General features: G+C 48.1%; 1 protein-coding gene across 1 annotated transcript; it reads left to right on the top strand.

Annotated features, from left to right (window-relative positions):
- The first annotated feature begins 107 nt into the window (after positions 1-107).
- On the top strand, positions 108-17,541 carry LOC138814675 (jupiter microtubule associated homolog 2-like). Its single transcript, XM_070003821.1, has 5 exons — positions 108-172; positions 4,292-4,440; positions 9,614-9,756; positions 14,222-14,270; positions 15,174-17,541. The coding sequence occupies exons 1-5, from the start codon at positions 129-131 to the stop codon at positions 15,356-15,358; spliced, it is 570 nt and encodes a 189-aa protein (XP_069859922.1). The 5' UTR covers positions 108-128; the 3' UTR covers positions 15,359-17,541.
- The last annotated feature ends 94 nt before the right edge of the window (positions 17,542-17,635 follow it).

Raw genomic sequence — 17,635 nt, 5'->3', positions numbered from 1 at the left:
CGACGATAGGCTATGGGAGTGTGATTGGCACGCGGGAAGTCCAACGGGCGCGGAGAGGCCAGGATACCTGCGCTGGTTCGGGCGGGAACCGCGTCTTGGTGCTGAGGGAAGCGCGGGGCGCGGACGACATGTTCCAGGGTGCGGACGGCGAGGTTGGCCGGCCGAGTTCCAGGTACACGGCCGCGGGCCGGCGCGAGCGGCCAGGCTCGTGCGAGGGGCGGCCGCGTGGCAGGCGGGCGGGGCTGGAATTGTCCCCCATTCGGGCAGAGTCGTGAGCGGCTCCCCTCCGGGTGCGGAGCGCGCCCTGGGGCCGAGGGGCGCGGCGGGCGGCGCGGGCGGGCGGCGCGGGCCCGGGAGGGCTGGGGGCCGAGGGGCGCGGGCGGGCCCGGGAGGATCGGGGGGCGAGGAGCCGGCGGGCGGGCGGGCGGGCGGCGCGGGCCCGGGAGGATCGGGGGGCGAGGAGCCGGCGGGCGGGCCCGGGAGGGCCGGGGGGCGAGGAGCCGGCGGGCGGGCCCGGGAGGGCCGGGGGCCGAGGGGCGCGGCGGGCGGGCCCGGGAGGATCGGGGGGCGAGGAGCCGGCGGGCGGGCCCGGGAGGATCGGGGGGCGAGGAGCCGGCGGGCGGGCCCGGGAGGGCCGGGGGCCGAGGGGCGCGGCGGGCGGGCGGGCGGCGCGGGCCCGGGAGGATCGGGGGCCGAGGAGCCGGCGGGCGGGCCCGGGAGGATCGGGGGCCGAGGAGCCGGCGGCGCGGCGGGCGGGGGGCGCGGCCCGGGCTCCTGAGCGCCCTGCGTTTCCCCGGCGCTCGGTGCGGCGCCGGCGTGGCCGCGCCCCCCGGCTCCCCCTCCCGACGCGGCGCGGTGGCCCCGGCCCGGCGCTCGCCGTCCGCAGGGCGTGGGCGCGCGGCGGGGCCGGGGCGCGGGGCCGCAGCGCCGCTTCTGGTTTTCTGGTGGCTCGTTGGCGGTGAGAGGCTCGCGGACCTTCCTGCCCGGGCTGGCTTCGAACCGCGATCCCCAGATCTCAGCCTCCTGAGCAGCCCGAGGCCAGGCGTGAGCCGCCCTCTTCATTGCACGCCTCTGCCGGGGTTCGGGCGGGAACCGCGTCTCTGGCGCTCCGGGCCGCCCCGGCTTCTCCCGGAAAGGAGCGCACCTGCGGCCGTAGTTACCTTTCCAGGTTTTTTCTTCAGACCCTCCACTTTCTGTTTTCATTCGCTCATTCATTTCTTGGTGACGGTGGTCTCGTGGTAAGACTTTTCTACTTTTAAAGCAGGCCTTACCATGAATCCAAAGTCATTTACACTGTAATTTATTATTTATTGATGGGTGCTGGCCCTGGGCATTGTCCTTGAGCATTTTCACACAAGGCTGGTGCTCTACCACTTGAGCCACAACTCCACTTCCGGCTTTTTAGTGGTTAATTGGACATTGGAGTCTTATGGACTTTCCTGCCTGGGCTGGCCTCAAACCACTATCTCCAGATCTCAGCCGCCTGAGTAGCTAATGTTTACGGATGTGAGCCAACAGGTGCCCAGCTTTGATATTTGTACAGGATTGGACAAAGTCCGTTTTCACATCTTCTCTCCAAGCCTCCTCACCCGTCCCCAAAAGCTTTTGCAAAACAAGCGGTTGAGCAATTTTGAACTGGTCAAACGTGAACACTTTTCTGCCTCTCCAGTCCCACAGTCCACCTGAGCATTCTTCCAGACGTATGTCTCTTATTTCCTATATTGAATATCTTTACTAAAACACAATGAAAGTGGTATCACAAGAGGAAAATGTAATTGGTGCACACCATATTGAAAATTTGTCCTAAAGTATCTGAGCTGGCTAGCACTCCCCTCCCCCAGTCTCACTGTGGTAACGTCTGCTTGAAGCTCCCAGGAGGCCACAGTGGGTCATTGTTGTGGGTCCTATTTTTATTGAAAGGCCTGTTGAACTCAGACCCTGCTTGCACTGGCATGGCTGCTGGAGGCTGTGAAACCCGTTGTACTGGGCCCCACTCACTGCCTTTGTGATGGAGATAGCCTCAGACCAGGTTCCCAGGCCAGAACATGCTACAGCACTATACTTTCCTTTTCTATGCTTGTTTTCCAATGAAAGAAAAATCAGAATGTAACATCTTGTATTTCACCACCCCAGAAACGGTTCATTTGAAATAAACTGCCACTTGCCTCTTAGGTCTCTCCAGAGACAGCTTGGAAATTGCCAACCTTCTTGTGCTTTGCTCTTACTCTTGCATGCAGTACAAACCTCAGACACAGCTGGTTTTCCCCTTAAATCTGAGGTTCTGGTCAAAGGATTTGCTGTCATTCATCTTCATGTCTAGAAGGTTTCGTGCAGAGTTGCAGTGTTACATTATCTGGAGTTGTGTTAGAGACAGAGGAAAAAGAGACTGTAAACCCAAGCATGTTAGACTTGCAACTAGGTAAGAAAAATAGGACAAATAACCAGAGCTGGGTGATTTATAAGTGGGCGTGGAAACTTCATGGCTTTGTCCTCCAGCAATACACCTATGGTCTTGTTAAGTTCCTTTCTAAGCCTGATTATTGGTGATTAAAACAAGTGTGTTTTTTTTTTAATCCATAAATTTTTCAAGGTATCATTAACTGCTGAACAAGGCAGGTTTTTTGACACATCGGCTTTCCCCTTTTTGCAACAGATAGGGACCTAGTACCAGCTCCAAGGCCTGCCAGCATGTGCCTGGCATCTGTGGTGATGAGTGGCCAGCGGAGGCTCTCTGTTGGGGCATGGGTGCCGCATTGTCTGCACTCCGAAGAGCATATGACTTCCTCACTTTCTGCTGTCCTCCCTTGTGGCAAACTGAATGCTCCATTTGTCAGCTGCTCCTTGTACTTTGGAGGGAACAAGAGCATTTTCATTATCCTATTCCTTTTAGCTCCACCATGAGCAACCCATGTCCCTGTGGATTTCCAGTGAGGCGTAACCTCCTCTTAGCTGTCACACACACAGTTTCAAGTAGTTGTAAGTGTCTGAGTCACTCCCATTTCTGAGGCCTTAGGGGGCCACACACTGGTTTAAGATTCAGTTTCTGGAGATTTCGTCTCTGGAATGAATTTTAAATCTAACTGAATGTCTAGAGAAGACACTCGCCCCAGATGCCATGGTCGAAAATACACAATGGTCCCATACACAATGGTCCTGTTAGGTGCTTCCATACTACTACTGGGCATTTCACTGTGACACCAGGCTTGGGCCACAGACTACAAACCCTGTAAGTCACACAAGAAGCAGTAGAATCATAAGTCAGGTGGGCTGCGGCTCATGCACGGACTGGACACTCTTGTACCTTTCTTTTTTTGGGGGGGGGGTCTGGTTGTGGGGCCTGATCTCTGGGCCTGGGTGCTGTCCCTTAGCTCTTCAGCTCAAAACTAGTGCTCTACCACTTGAGCCACAGCACCACTTCCGGCTTTTTTCTTTTTGCTTGTGTGGTGCTGAGGAATCGAACCCAGGGCCTCAGGCATGCAAGGCAAGCGCTCCACCACTGAGCCACCTTCCCAGCCCCTCTTGTACCTTTCTGAAGTCCTCTTGTACCTTTCTGAAGGCTTAACACAGGTCAAACCCAACCCCCACTGCAGGAGCTGAGCTCTACCAGGGCCATCCCAGGCCACTGTGTCTCCTGGCACTTGGGTATGGGTAGTGAGGAGGGGGATGTGCTACCAAGTGTCAGCTACTCACTGGGGTTGAGGCATGGAAAGAACAAAATATCTCTTTAATCATGCCTTTCAGGGCTGGGGATATGGCTTAACAGTAGCGTGCTTGTCTAGCATGAATGAAGCCCTGGGTTCGATTCCTCAGTACCATATAAACAGGAAAAAGCCAAAAGTGGTGCTGTGACTCAAGTGGTAGAGTGCTAGCCTTGAGCAAAAAGAAGCTTAGGGACAGTTTTCAGGCCCTGAATTCAAGCCCCAGGACTGGCCAAAAAAAAAAATGTCTTTTATTCCATTCACACTCATTTCTTATAAAGTAGCTTAATTTAAATATATTAGAATAAATTTCTGATTTGTTCTTTTTATAATGTGGCTCCTAGAAATGTGAAACTCCTCGTGGTTTTTGTGTATATGTGTTTGAAACATGGTCTCACTGTGTAGCACAGTTTGTCCTCAAACTCTGGTCCTCCTGAATACTGTTCTCACAAGCATACACGATCATACCCAGAGTGGCTCTCATTTCTGCTGCCCACTGTTGTAGCCTGGTGGGAAAAATCACCACCACCAATCTGCTGATTCCTGAGAGCCTAGGGCAGACACCAGTGACGTGTGCTTACCTGTGCTTACAGGTCCATGAAGCCCCCAGGAGGAGAAGCAAGCAATATTTTTGGAAGTCCAGAAGAAGCGGTTCCTTCATGCAGGCCTAATAGGATGGCATCTAATATTTTTGGACCAACCGAAGGGCCTCAGAACATACCAAAGAGAACAAATCCCCCAGGTATAGACCTTTGTAATTTTTAGTTGTAGGTTTTGTGGAGTTTATTTGCCTCTATTCTTTTCTGTTGTTCCTTTGAAAATATGTGCTATTTCTTTTGTTTGTTTAGAGTCAGAGTCTTGCTGTGTATCCCAGATTACAAAAACTTACAGAGTTTGTGGCTCACACCTATAATCCTATCTACTCAGGAGGCTGAGATCTGAGGGTCCTGGTTCAAAGCCATCCTAGGCAGGAAAGTCCATGAGACCCTTAACCAACTAACCACCAGAAAACCAGAAGTAGCACTGTGGTTTTACCCTAAGCTTAAGAGCTCGGGGATAGTACTCAGCCCAGAGCTCAAGCCCCATGGAAACAGCCCCCCCCCAAAAAAAAAAAAACAAAAACAAAAACACAGCAATCTTCCTGTCTCATTTTCCCTAGCACTGAGATTAAAGGGTTAGCTTACTGTGCCAGGCTTCTATTTCTTTCTATCCTCTCAGATATTTTCTGGTATATGTTATCCTTTGGCATTGAAGTTTTTCTAAAGTAAAAGACTGTACTGTCACTTTCTCCCTTGTGAAGAAGGCTTGAGCACACAAATCCCATCTACTCATCAGACACTGATTGAGTGAGGATATTGAACTGAACAGTAGGAGTTTGGTTCTTGGACTCTTGGAAATTCTTAAGTTCCATGCAAATATTTATGCATTCAAGCATTTTTCTTTCTGTGTGTGTGACAGAGAGAGAGTCAGTACTGGGGCTTGAACTCAAGGAATTAACACACTCACTGGCATTTTTTGTTCAAGGCAGTCAGTCTACTGGCTTTTTGCTGGTTAATAGGAGATATAAGAGTTTCATAGACTTCTTTGCCTGGGCTGGCTTTGAATCATGATCCTCAAGTCTCAGCCAATCATTTTTATGGTGTTATTGATTTTCAGTGGGATTAAAACTTTGTAGACAGCTAGACAGTTCATTACTTACCTGCCCTAATGGTTAGAGAAGAAAATAATTTTTATTTTTGTAAGAAAATTTTAAGTTGGCTCATGCCGACCTAATGAGGAGGCTGAGATCAGGACAGGAAAGATCTTGAGTTTGAAGCCAGCCAGTCGGGGCAAACTCTTAAGACTTCAAAGCCAAACTTAAGACAACAAAGACAGGTCCCTATGGCTCATGTATGTAACTTTAGTTACTCAAGAGGCTGAGATCTGAGGATCATGCTTTCCTGCCAACCCAGGCAGGAAAGTTTGAGACTCTTATTTCCACTTAACTACCAAAAAACAGAAGTGGAGCTTAATTAAGTGGCTCAAGTGGTAGAGTGCTAGCCTTGAGCAAAAAAGCTCAGGGATAGTGCCCAAACCCCAAGTTCAGGCCCTAGGATCTACACGTTCTGCGCATGGGCGCACACACACACGCACGCACGCCGACAAAATAAGCTGGCTAAAGGTGTGGTGTAAGTGTTAGAGCCCTAGGCAGGCTAGCAAATTAGCTGAGCAAGTATGAGGTCATGAGTTCAAAAGACTTAGTTTAGTGTCTAATCCCTAGTCTCTGGAGGTTGAGACAGAAAGATAGTGATTTTAAGACCAGCCCGGATTAAATAGCCAGACCCTGTTTCCAAAAGAAAGTGTGGTAGGAGAGAGAAAAGGAGAAGATGTCTCCATGATAGCAGGGTTTGTTTCATCCTTAAAAGATCTGAGATTTGATCAAAATGTTACAACGAGAGCAGGAATTGCTCCCTACCTCCTTCCAGTTCTGGGTACAATTTTTTTTGACCAAATGTAAATAATTGTTTTGCTTATTGGTTGGTGGCTGTTGGAGTTGTTGGAATATGGTCAGCAGAAACGCCTGCAGCTCCTAGAGTCACTGATGTTCTCATGGTGTCCAGATCAGGTTAGGGCCAGGAATGGTTAGCCCCTTGGACCACCATACCAGGACAGCAGAGCAGCTTGTGGTATGCAAGGTCATCTCAAGCCCAGGGTAGCTAGGTGAGCGAGAGCTGAAGGTGTGGCCCTTCCTCAGTGCAGGGCCTGTATGGTGGTTTATATGTCCGTTGGGCTTCCTGGAGAGCCTAGAAGCCTGTGTCGGGCCCTTGAACCTCATGCCCATGGACACTGGAACACTGGAACGCCTGGTGGGGAGCCCGGACCCCTTGACCAGAGGGTCAGCAGCGTGTTTGAGGAGCTGCACCTGCTGCTTGCTGCCTGACCAAGTTTCTGCATCTTGTGGCTCTGGAGTTTCTTTCCATCAACCAGAGGCTCTTTGAAAATACTCTGAAGCCCCAAAGGTACAAACAAAGGCAGAGTGTGCTATCTCTTCCCCTTTTTTTCATCTTTCTTCCTCACTACTGGCTTGTCTAGGTCTTTACTGATTGTTTCTGTGTTTACCTGAGTGTGATGATGCTAAGTGTTTAGCATGTGGTTTTTCACCACAATTATAGGAGGTAGGCAGTAGTGGGTCCTTTGACGATAAAACTTTCCTCTGTAAGAAGCTTCTGCAATAGGAAAGCACTGGCACGCCTGAGTCCTTCGCCTACTTAGTGGCAGGAGTAGCTTTTGGATCTGAGTTTTCCTGCCTCGTGCCTGTGCGCTAACCTTACCTCCTGAATGCGCCATCTGGATAAATCTCTTGAAATATAGAGTCCTGGGTCAACAACTTGCAAACAGTCCTGTGGTTTATCCCTAGTGTATATATGCGCTTGTATGTACCAATATAGTGGTTACCTTGCATTTATTTTCCTTCAGTTATGAGTGAATGTAGGCTTTTTTTTTTTTTTTTTTCTAGTCTGGGGCTTGAACTCAGGGCCTGGGCACTGTTCCTGAGAACAGTGAGAAGCTAGCACTCTACCACTTGAGCCACAGCGCCACTTCTGGTTTTTTTCTGCTTATGTGGTACTGAGGAATTGAACCCAGGGCTTCATCATGCTAGGCAAGCACTCTACCACTGAGCCACCTTCCTGGCCCTAGCCAGCTTTTCTTGCTTCAAAGCTCAACTCCTCTTTCAAGAAAGATGTTGAGTAATAGTAAGTATGTGATTAAACTATATTAAAAGAGTAACGAGTGTGTGATTTGGTAAGCCTTCGGGGATGACCAGGAATGACATAGTGGGAGGGGCCCCCTCTCTGCCTGGTGATCCAGACGCCTTTGCTAGCAAGGCCACAACCTCACCAAGGGGTGCCTGCAGGACACCTGCATCAACTGCTCCAATTCAGTACTCACTGGGTAGGAGTCTTATCTATTAGTTGAGAAGGTAGGTCACACAGCGAGTGAGTGACAGCAGGGACTCTGCCCCTAGCAGCAGCCTTGCCCCAGAGGCCCAGTCCGGTCCCACTCCATACTAGCTTTACAAACCACCGGTGTCCAGTTTCCAGATTGGATCTGGGAGGTCCACAGCTGGGGTTTGGGAATGTTTTATGATAACCCTGAAGTTGCCCAAGTCCAACCTGTCCCTGAAAGTTCTGGTCTCCGCCCCCCACAAAGGCAAATGCACTGCACAAGCCCCACTTTCCATGCACAGGTAAAGACTTCCTGACAGCATTAGTTTAGGCCTCTAGAAGCTGACACTCCCTGTTCTGCTTTAGGCCCCACCCCACTGAGGGCTGTGTGGATTGCTCCTGCTCCCCTGTTCCTCCTGCGTGTGGGTCAAGTGATGCTTATCAGCCCTGTGGTGGCCATGTGATCATCATAGCCAGTAAATAACTTTAAAATGTAATTATTTGAAAGTAGAAAACACAAAAGACAACTCTTTACAAAGAGCTTCTTAGATTCCTTACACTTTCTTACACACCCTTGGTCCTTATATTTCTTACACTTTCTAATACTACACACCTGTCTTTCCTACTTTCCTGAGTATTCCCCCCACCCCTTCTTTTTTTTCTTTTTCATTTTTTTCCTTTTCTTTTTTGGCCAGTCATGGGGTTTGAACTCAGAGTCTAGGTGTTGTCCCTGAGCTTTTTTTCCCCCACTCAAGGCTAGTGCTCTGCCACTTTAAGCCATAGTACCACTTCTGGTTTTCTGCTGTGGCTGGCTTCAAACTGCAGTCCTCATATCCCAGCCTCCTGAGTAGCTAGGGTGACAGGTGTGAGCCACCTGGGCTTGGCTCCTGATTACTTTTCTTTGTTTTTGTGGTATCGAGATTTGTACTCAGGGCCTCACAATTTATAGGCAAGGCACTTTGCCACATTCTCAACCCCCTTTTTCTCTTTCTTGAGTTATTTTTCAGGTAGGGTCTCTGTCAGGTGTGTCTCCTGAGTAGGGGATCACAGGCTCACCACCACACCTGGTCTAGTTGTTAAACCAGCTATTATCTTGTTATCTTGCCATTTTCCTGCTGGGCTGAACCTTGACCCTCCTGTCTCCGGAGAGGTTGGGATTTCAGACTTCAGGAAATCACATTTTTCTTTACTCAAATCCAAGCCAATGAGATCCCTCTTTTTATATTAAAATGTTATAGTGCTATACAGATTGTTCATAGAACATGTGTAACAGTTCTTTCTTCTTACTATATAGAAAACCATAGCTGATACTTATTGAATGTTTAAATCCTAGGCATTGTTCCATGCTACAGTATCTCATTGAATTTTCATACAGCCCTGAGAGAAAAAACTTTTTATTTTCCCTACTCTACAAATGAGGAATTAGAGATAGAAAAAGGCCAAGTGTCTTTTTTATAGCCACACAGGTAGTGAGTGGGTGTCTTTTCTTTCCCTCTGTAGATTTGTGGGGTACCAATGCTTTGAGTTTGATATCTGCCTCCATTTAGCATAGTGCTTTGTGGAAGGTTGATCGTTGCTGTTTGCAGAGTAAAGACCAGTTGGTATCATATAGTAGGCATCTTTCTGCCTACCATAGATGTCTAGTAAATGTTATTTTCCAGATTACAAGTTTGTCTCCAGTAGGGCGTGTTAATAACTAAACAACTCTACATGAACTCAACATGTTTGTTGTTTTGAATAATCAAGTGTTCAGGAAACTCAAGAGGGGCAATGTGCTGTGTGTTTCCTTCTAGAGGCCTGCCTGGTTGGTGGGGGGGAGGGTGCTGATCTAGAAGACATGAAGGCCCAGCTGGCCCCGGTAAAGGAGTTGGCTGGCAGCAAGCTCGGTACCTGCACTGTCACTGTCGTGAGGTAACAAACGTAGTGACAAATGTGAGGAAGCAGCAGATGGCTGCTGCAGTGCTCAGTGTCCTGTGGTTGTTTCTGCAGGGGGGAAAGGAAGTGGTATCTTTGACGAATCAACTCCTGTGCAGACCCGGCAACGTCTGAACCCACCTGGTGGGAAGACCAGTGACATTTTCGGCTCCCCAGTCACTGCCACTTCACCCTTGGCACACCCAAACAAACCCAAGGTATGGATGACATTCAGATAGCAGACGTGAAAGAAAACAGAGTGGAGCCAAATTCTTAGAAAAGGCTCCAAGGAAAGCAGTCTGGAGGGTCCTTAGAAAGCTAAAGATTGACCTCCCTTACGACCCAGTCATACCACTTCTAGGCATCTACCCTGAACAACAGGAACCAATATACAAAGACACATGCACCTCCATGTTTATTGCAGCACTGTTCGCAATAGCTAGGATATGGAAACAACCTAGATGCCCCACCACAGATGAATGGATCCAAAAATTGTGGTATCTATACACAATGGAATATTATGCAGCCATTAGAAATGACAAAATAATGGCATTTGCAGGGAAATGGATGGAGCTAGAAGGAATCATGTTGAGCGAGGTAAGCCAAGAACGAAGAGACAAACAGTACATGGTCTCCCTGATAAGTGGATGATGAATCCAAAATGTTAGGTGATATGACAAAACTAACAGGACTTAAGAAACAAAGAACTCCCACTCATCTGGTTGAACCACTACTAAATATCCCCATGCTGCTGATCACATATATGGTATATAACATATGAGCACCGTTATATATTACAGACTGTGATAGACAATTTGCTCCAGGAAAGTTAGAATGAACTTGTGACTTTAAATGAGCATCATTATTCCACAATACTGTGAATTTCCGGAAATTAAGTAATCACTTAATCACGATAAAAAAAAAAAGAACCTTGGGGAAGGGAGGGAGGGAGGGGATGGTAGGGGGAAAACAATGGAGGGGGTAACAATGTTCAAGAGGAAGTGGAAGTGTACTCATTACCTCACTCATGTAACTGTAACCCTCTGTATAGTATCTCTACAATAAAAAAATTAAAAAAAAAGAAAAAGAAAAGGCTCCAAGGGGGCTGGGAAGGTGGCTCAGTGGTAGAGCACTTGCCTTGCATGCCTGAAGCCCTGGGTTCGATTCCCCAGCACCACATATGCAAAAAGAAAAAAGCCAGAAGTGGCGCTATAGCTCAAGTGGTAGAGTGCTAGCCTTGAGCTGAAGAGCTGAGGGACAGTGCCCAGGCCCAGAGTTCAGGCCCCACGACTGGACCCAAAAAAAAAAAAAAGAAAAGGCTCCAAGGCAGGTGTGACATGACTTAAGAAAAGGCAAGGTGGATGACGCCGAATTTCCTGGTGTTGTCATTTGCTGTTGGGTTGGGAGATCCCCTGAGTCACCCAGGGAACTAGGAACAGGTTCCAGCCTCATGAGGCCCGATGGGACTTGTGGTGAGCAGTGTGCTGCTCTACCTGTGCTCCTCACTGTGCCGGAGAGAGGAGGAGAGCACCTGGCACAAATGTGGCTGTACGCTGTTCATTTTGGAAAGAAAGATGATGGCTGATGATGGGTTATTCACCATAGGATGACGAAGTCCTTGTACTTGATACCAGTGTGCATAACTACAGCATTCTACACACCTTTGATGCAAGATGAGCATAGTCTCCTGAACAGTAGAAAGATGGAGCAAGTACAGATTAGATACCTGTGAGCCCCTGGGCTCCAGGTCCGGTGACGGGTGAATCCTAGCTTCCCTGTGTACCAGGGCCAGCACAGCCTACCTTGGTATTTGTGGTAGGCCAAGTGGTGGTAGACTTTTCTGTTCTATACTTTGGCTAGAGCTTATCTGTACTAAAGGTCAGGACTTTACTGCCAGTTATGAGAATGTTTTTCTTTTTTTTTTTTTTTTTCTTTTTTTTTGCCAGTCCTGGGGCTTGAACTCAGGGTCTGGGCACTGTTTCCAAGCTTCATTTCTTAAGGATAGCATACTGCCACTTGAGCCACAGTCGCACTTCCAGCTTTTTCTGTTTATGAAGTACTGAAGAACCCAGTGTTTCATTCATGGTAGGCAAGCACTCTAACACTAAGCCTCATTTCCAGCCCCCTAGAAATACTTTTAAACTATGCTTTTCCACTTATTTTTGTGATCAAAGAACCAGAAGCAAAACAGCGTGAACCCACCAGTGCCCAGTGAAAATTATATTTTTTGAGAGGACATTAAAATTTAAAAACGATTTAATATGTGTAAAGCACTTTGGTTTACCAAGTACTGTAGCATTATTCATCCCAGTATCCCACCGAGTCCCTAGAATGTGCAGTCCATGAAGGTGAAGACCTGGGTTTGCTAGTTGTCTCAGTAGAGCATGTATCTCAGAGCATGAAGAGGAGGAATCACCCACTCATTGAGTACCCTACCATTCATGCTGGTCCTTCATATATAGAATCCCACATCAAGAGTACTTTAACAGAGGAGTATATTGAGGTTTAGATAGGACCTTCCCGAGTTCTTCAGAGATTTTTTTCTTTGCTGAAGCTACTTTGTCCCTAAGGAATTTGTAAATCAGTTTCCTGTAGTATGTATATGATTTCCCCAGACATAGGAACAAAGCCCAAAACTCAGCTCTACCAAAATGGAGAGCCTGATTTGCAAGGCTTCTCCCATAATCTAGTGTCTTAAGGCACTACACCTTTGGCATAAAGGTGAGTCAGAAATAGCTTAGTCGGGCTGGGAAGGTGGCTCGGTGGTAGAGTGCTTGCCTTGTATGCATGAGGCCCTGGATTCGATTCCTCAGCACCACATAAGCAGAAAAGGCCAGAAGTGGTGCTGTGGCTCTGTGGTAGAGCACTAGCCTTAAACTGAGTTCAGGCCCCACAACTGACCAAAAAAAAAAATAGGTAGCCCACACCTATAATCCTAGCTACTTTAGGAGGCTGGGACCTGAAGATCACAGTTGAAAGCCAGCCCAGGAGGAAAGTCTCCAAGTAACTATCAAAAGGCTGGAAGTAGAGCTGTGACTTAAGTGGTAGAACATTAGCCTTGAGCAAAAAGCTCAGGGACAGTGCCCCATGAGACACACACAGACACACACACAAAAATGTATAGTTCTCTCAAACTGAAAAGCTTTTTCGTGTGTGTGTGTGTGTGTGTGTGTGTGTGTGTGTGTGTGTGTGTGTGTGTGTGTGTGTGTGTGTGTGTGTGTGTGTGTGTGTGTGTGTGTGTGTGTGTGTACAGGGGCTTGAACTTGGCTTTCCCGCCCAAGGATGGCACCTGAGCCTCAGTCACTGCCCCACTGCCAGCTTTTTGCTAGCTAATTAGAAATAAGAGTAAGAGTCTCACAGACTTTTTTTTTTTTTTTGTCGGTCATGGGTCTTCACCTCTGGGCCTGGATGCTGTCCCTCAGTTCTTCAGCTCAAGGCGAGCACTCTACCACCTGAGCTACAGCGCTGCTTCTGGTCTTCTAGTGGTTTTTTGGAGATAGGAGTCTCATGGGACCCTCAGATCTCAGCCTCCTGAGTAGCTAGGATTACAGGCATGAGCCACCGGCGCCCGGCTTCTCACAGACTTTTTAACCTTGGCTGTCACCCTCCTGAATGAATAGGATAAAGTCTCCATTTTTAGCGTGGGCCAGCCTGGACTCTCATTCTTTGATGTATGCCTACTGCATAGCTGGCATGACAGACACACGATATACTCAGGGTTGTTGTTGTTGTTATGATAAAGGTGGCATACAGAGTCACTCAGCTTTGTAATGGTTGAGATGGAGGTCTTGTGAGCTTTTTGTCCAATCTGGCCTTGAATCACAGCTCTTCCTACCTCAGCCTCCCAAGTAGTTTAATTTAGGCATGAATCACCACACACAGCTAAAAGAAAATTCTCAACCATTTCTGGATAAATGAAATACCTAAATATCTTAAGAATTGGTGGGGTCTAAGGCTAGGTGATAAGGGTGAGAGACAGAAGACAGTGGATGTCACTGAAGCAGTTAGCAGGCTACATGGGACTTACTGTGTGACTCCATCTGCTTTGTTTTGGTAGCACAGAACCCAGACTCTCTTGGCTAGCCCAGCCCTCTACTGCTTATGATTAAATCATCCATGATAAAATCATGTTTTAAATGTATCTAGGGGGGGGGCAGGGGAAGGGAAAGGGTAAATGAGTAAAATAAGTAAGTACTTTATGTATATGTGAAAATGGAACTGTGAAACCTATTAAGATTAGTTTTAAAAAGGCAGGAGGGGGAGATAAGAGATCGGTAGAGAGATATTGTTAGGCTATATGGGAATATCACAGTGGAATACCCCTCGCATAAACTAATTTTTGCTAATAAAAATGTTTGCTTTAGCTGGGTGCCTGTAATCCTAGCTACTCTGGAGGCTGAGATTTGAAGATTGTGGTTCAAAGCCAGCCTGGGCAGTAATGTCCATGAGACTCTTATCTCCAATGAACCTGCCAGAAAACCAGAAATGGCGCTGTAGCTCAAGTGGTAGAGCACTGGCCTTGAGCTGAAGAGCGGAGGGACAGCACCCAGGCCCAGAGTTCAAGCCCCATGACCAACAGAAGAAAAAAAAAAAAAGTTTGCTTTAAGTTAAACAGATTGTTCATGTCCTGGTCTTCATTGTCCACTAGAATGAGTACTGACCTGGTGGTCTGTCTGGTTGCAGGACCATGTTTTCCTGTGTGAAGGAGAATCCACAAAATCTGATCTTACAGGTGAGCTTGATCTCTGCCTTTGTCCTGTGTGGCGTCACCTTGGGAGCAGAGCGTTGGTGGTGTGCCTGGCAGCACAGAAGGGCATGTCCCTCTGTACCTTCCAGGCAGTCACAGTGTGTGCGTTGTTGAGGAAGGCTGGGGACACAGTGGTTATTTCTGGACAAATGTTTATATTTTCTTTGCCTCATCAAGTCAGCCGTGCACCAGTGGTTCACGCCTGTAATCCTACTACTCAGGAGCCTGAGATCTGAGGATTGAGGGTCAAAGCCAGCCCGGGCAAGAACGTTACAAGTATCCACCTCCAAAAGTAACCAGCCAGCCACCAAGCTTGGAGTGTGCTCAAGTAGTAGCACAACAGCTAAAAAGACAAATGACCACGAGGCTCTGAGTTCACACACCAGTACCGGTGTGTGCTGGGGGCGGGGCAGGGACATAGAGGAAAACATGAAAGGAGTATTTAGTCATCCTTAACTTTGCCACATTTCCAGAGCTGCATCTGCTAATCAAGCTGAGTTCTCTTGGTGCAGTGCAGGAGAGAATGAATGCTTGGCTTACTTTCTCTCCCGGCACCATGTGAAGGCTTGATGAGCTGTTATGAGGCTGACCTTAGTGCAGCTTACCTGACAAAATAGTGACCGAAAGGCAAATGCAACCCAAGCAGAAAGTAACCTAGACAGAGTCTGTGAGGTAGAGAAAAAGATTTATTGCCAGTAGAGCTGACAAGGCCAAGTTCTCATGAGGAAAGTCGAGAATGGTGCCCTCTGGCTCCTTGGAGGCCCCTTTTGGGGGAGGAGGGTGGGAGTGCCCAGGAGCTGCCATTGAGGGCAGAGATTAGGTCTGGGAGGTGGGTGTTTCCTTGCAGTGGCTACCACTAATAGACATTGTACGGGCTTTGTCTCACAGCTGCAACCCATGCCGTGCCCCGAGAAGAGCCTGGTGAAAAGGGGAACTCTCGAGGAGACCATGCAAAGGCACCTGAGTCCATACCTGCGGTGGACAGCCACGAGCCCAGGCTGGGGCCCCGGCCTCGCTCCCACAACAAGGTCCTGAATCCTCCAGGAGGCAAATCCAGCATCTCCTTCTACTGAGAAGCGCCTGCTTTGCCTGTAGCCAGACCAGACACTTGAGAGATAGGGGATTGAATGTTAGAGTTTCCTTTCATGCAAACTAGTGGATGGGAGAGGGTTATTGCACATGAGGCTGGCTGCTTAGTGGCTTTGTTGCCCTCTTAAGAGCCACACAGAGGACTGTGTCTTCTAGGCTGCTGTGAAACACATTTAGGGATAAAATGGGACTCTTGGTATCCATGCATTGGTGGTTCTCTATGGAGCAAAACGAAGATGAGAGAAGAAACGTGGCAGGACCTTCCCTGTCCAGGTATCAGCAATCTGCTGGCTGGCCAGGCATCCAGGGACGGATAAAAGAAATCCAAACAACCTGTCTGTCCCTGGGGAAATGTGGGAGCGAAGTGTAAATGGAAATACTACAAAGCTGGTCTCTGCCTTAAACATTCCCTGGAAGGGAGTGCTGCTGCCAGCATGGCCTTCCCTCCCAAGATTACCTTTCCATCTTACACCCAGTGTATTGTCCTGCAGTCTTGAAACCGGTTCTCAGTCTTCTGCTTTGTGGAAGATTTTTATGCACTAATTCTCTGAATTGTCCATTCCTGAATCTAAAACAATGGCCCAGTCTCACAAATCTTCGGGGGCTGGCTCTGCTCCTTGTGATGCCAGGTTTGCTTCTAGATTGTTGTTTTTGTTTGTCTCATCAACCCTAAGTCTAGGCCCCCTTCCACAGTTCTTTCTACACAAGACCTCTAGCCTCTGCAGAACTTAAAACATCTAGATATTTCGAAGTACTGGGCTTAATCAGTTTCTTCCTTTCTGTTCTGTTCCTGTAGTTGGTGGGAAGATGTGCATGAGAACCTTGGGTTTGTAGGTTGGTTTCTTTAATAATACCTGAAAAGTTGTTTTTAAATAACAGCTTTTCATAAATGCCTATAGACTCAATTCCTAACATCTAGGGGCGGGGGAGAGTCCCTTTCTCAGGCACACCAAAGAAGAAAAAGAGCTTTTCCAGCCCCCTGTGGAAAGCCTGAAAGCCTCTGGAACACATTCACGTATTCTGCTCCTTCGGCCAGGATGTTAAGTAGTCTGCCAACAGAGATACTGTGCTGGCACAAGTTGTGTTGCATCTTCTGCCTGGTAGAGATCTCTGCTCAGCCCAGAAGGGCTGCAGCCTCCATTCCCTACTTCCCTCCCGCCTGGTGGATAACAGTTAACAGGAGAGGTTCTGGATGCTGCTACTGCTCCTGTCTGCAGAGTTCACACCAGATGCCAGGTGTCATCATTTTTATTAAGCTTAAGAAAAGCAACCGCTTGTACAGTCACACTCGTGTTTGCTTAACTTCATAAGTGCCTGCAGGAGCTCTGTTTGCTATTCCTGACCTATTGAGAGGTCTGCACTGGGCTTTGTCAACCAAAGAGTCCCCACCCACCCCCCACCCCCCCTTCAGTTGTCCTGCAAACTCTGGAGCCAAGAAACAAGTATTTCATGTAATGGTCAGATTGCAAATGGGTTACAGTTAAAATCATTTATAAGGATGTCATTTCAAATTCAGGGCATGTTTGGTTGTTTTTTGCTGTTTAAAAGAAATGTCGTAAATGTTTCTTAACTTTTTAAACCAAAACACAGTAACTTGTTTAACTTACCAGCAAATACTGATGGTAGCAATGAACATTTTGTGACTGTTAATGAGAACTTGTGAATTCTGAATTGGATTGCCAAGGAATCCAATGTTAATTACTATTTGGTCCAGTGGAAGGTAATTCTCCAGTTCTGCCCACTGATGGGGACTTGTGGGTGGAGAAGGGGAACCTACAGCAGCAGCCCAGGGTACCCTCGACTCCCTGGGCAGCAGAGTGCCCTGCCTTACTTTCCCTTTCTCCCCCTTGTCTTCCTGTGAGGCTGTGGGTTGGGCTGAGGGCCTAAGCAGTGCAGAGGATCATCTGAGCCAGTTATCATTTGCATGGGACCTCTGGAATGCCTGTGTGCGGATGAATACTGTTCTCACCATCTTTGTCGCGTTGAGAAATTACTAGTCTGTATTAAGCCTTAAAACTTCTTTTAAGTGCATTTGGTGCCAACTTTTTCTACAGCTGTATGAAAACAAGCCTGTCCTCACATCACAATGCAATTTTGATAGGAACACTTTGTTATTTTTATGAAGTAGAACAGGATATAACAACTGAATTAAACGTAGTTAACCGTGTCCGCAGTCTTGGCCTGTTACTCTGTGCTTGTTCTCAGCCGTGGGCGCAGACCCCTGGCTGCTCTCGCCGCGGCTCTTCCTGCCTGGGCGGCGC

Source organism: Dipodomys merriami, unplaced genomic scaffold (assembly GCF_024711535.1).
Source record: "Dipodomys merriami isolate MVZ:Mamm:240054 unplaced genomic scaffold, mDipMer1.0.p SCAF_60, whole genome shotgun sequence".
NCBI classification, from domain to species: domain Eukaryota; kingdom Metazoa; phylum Chordata; class Mammalia; order Rodentia; family Heteromyidae; genus Dipodomys; species Dipodomys merriami.
The sequence above is the reverse complement of the archived record's forward strand: the minus strand, read 5'-3'. Positions and strand labels throughout refer to the sequence as shown.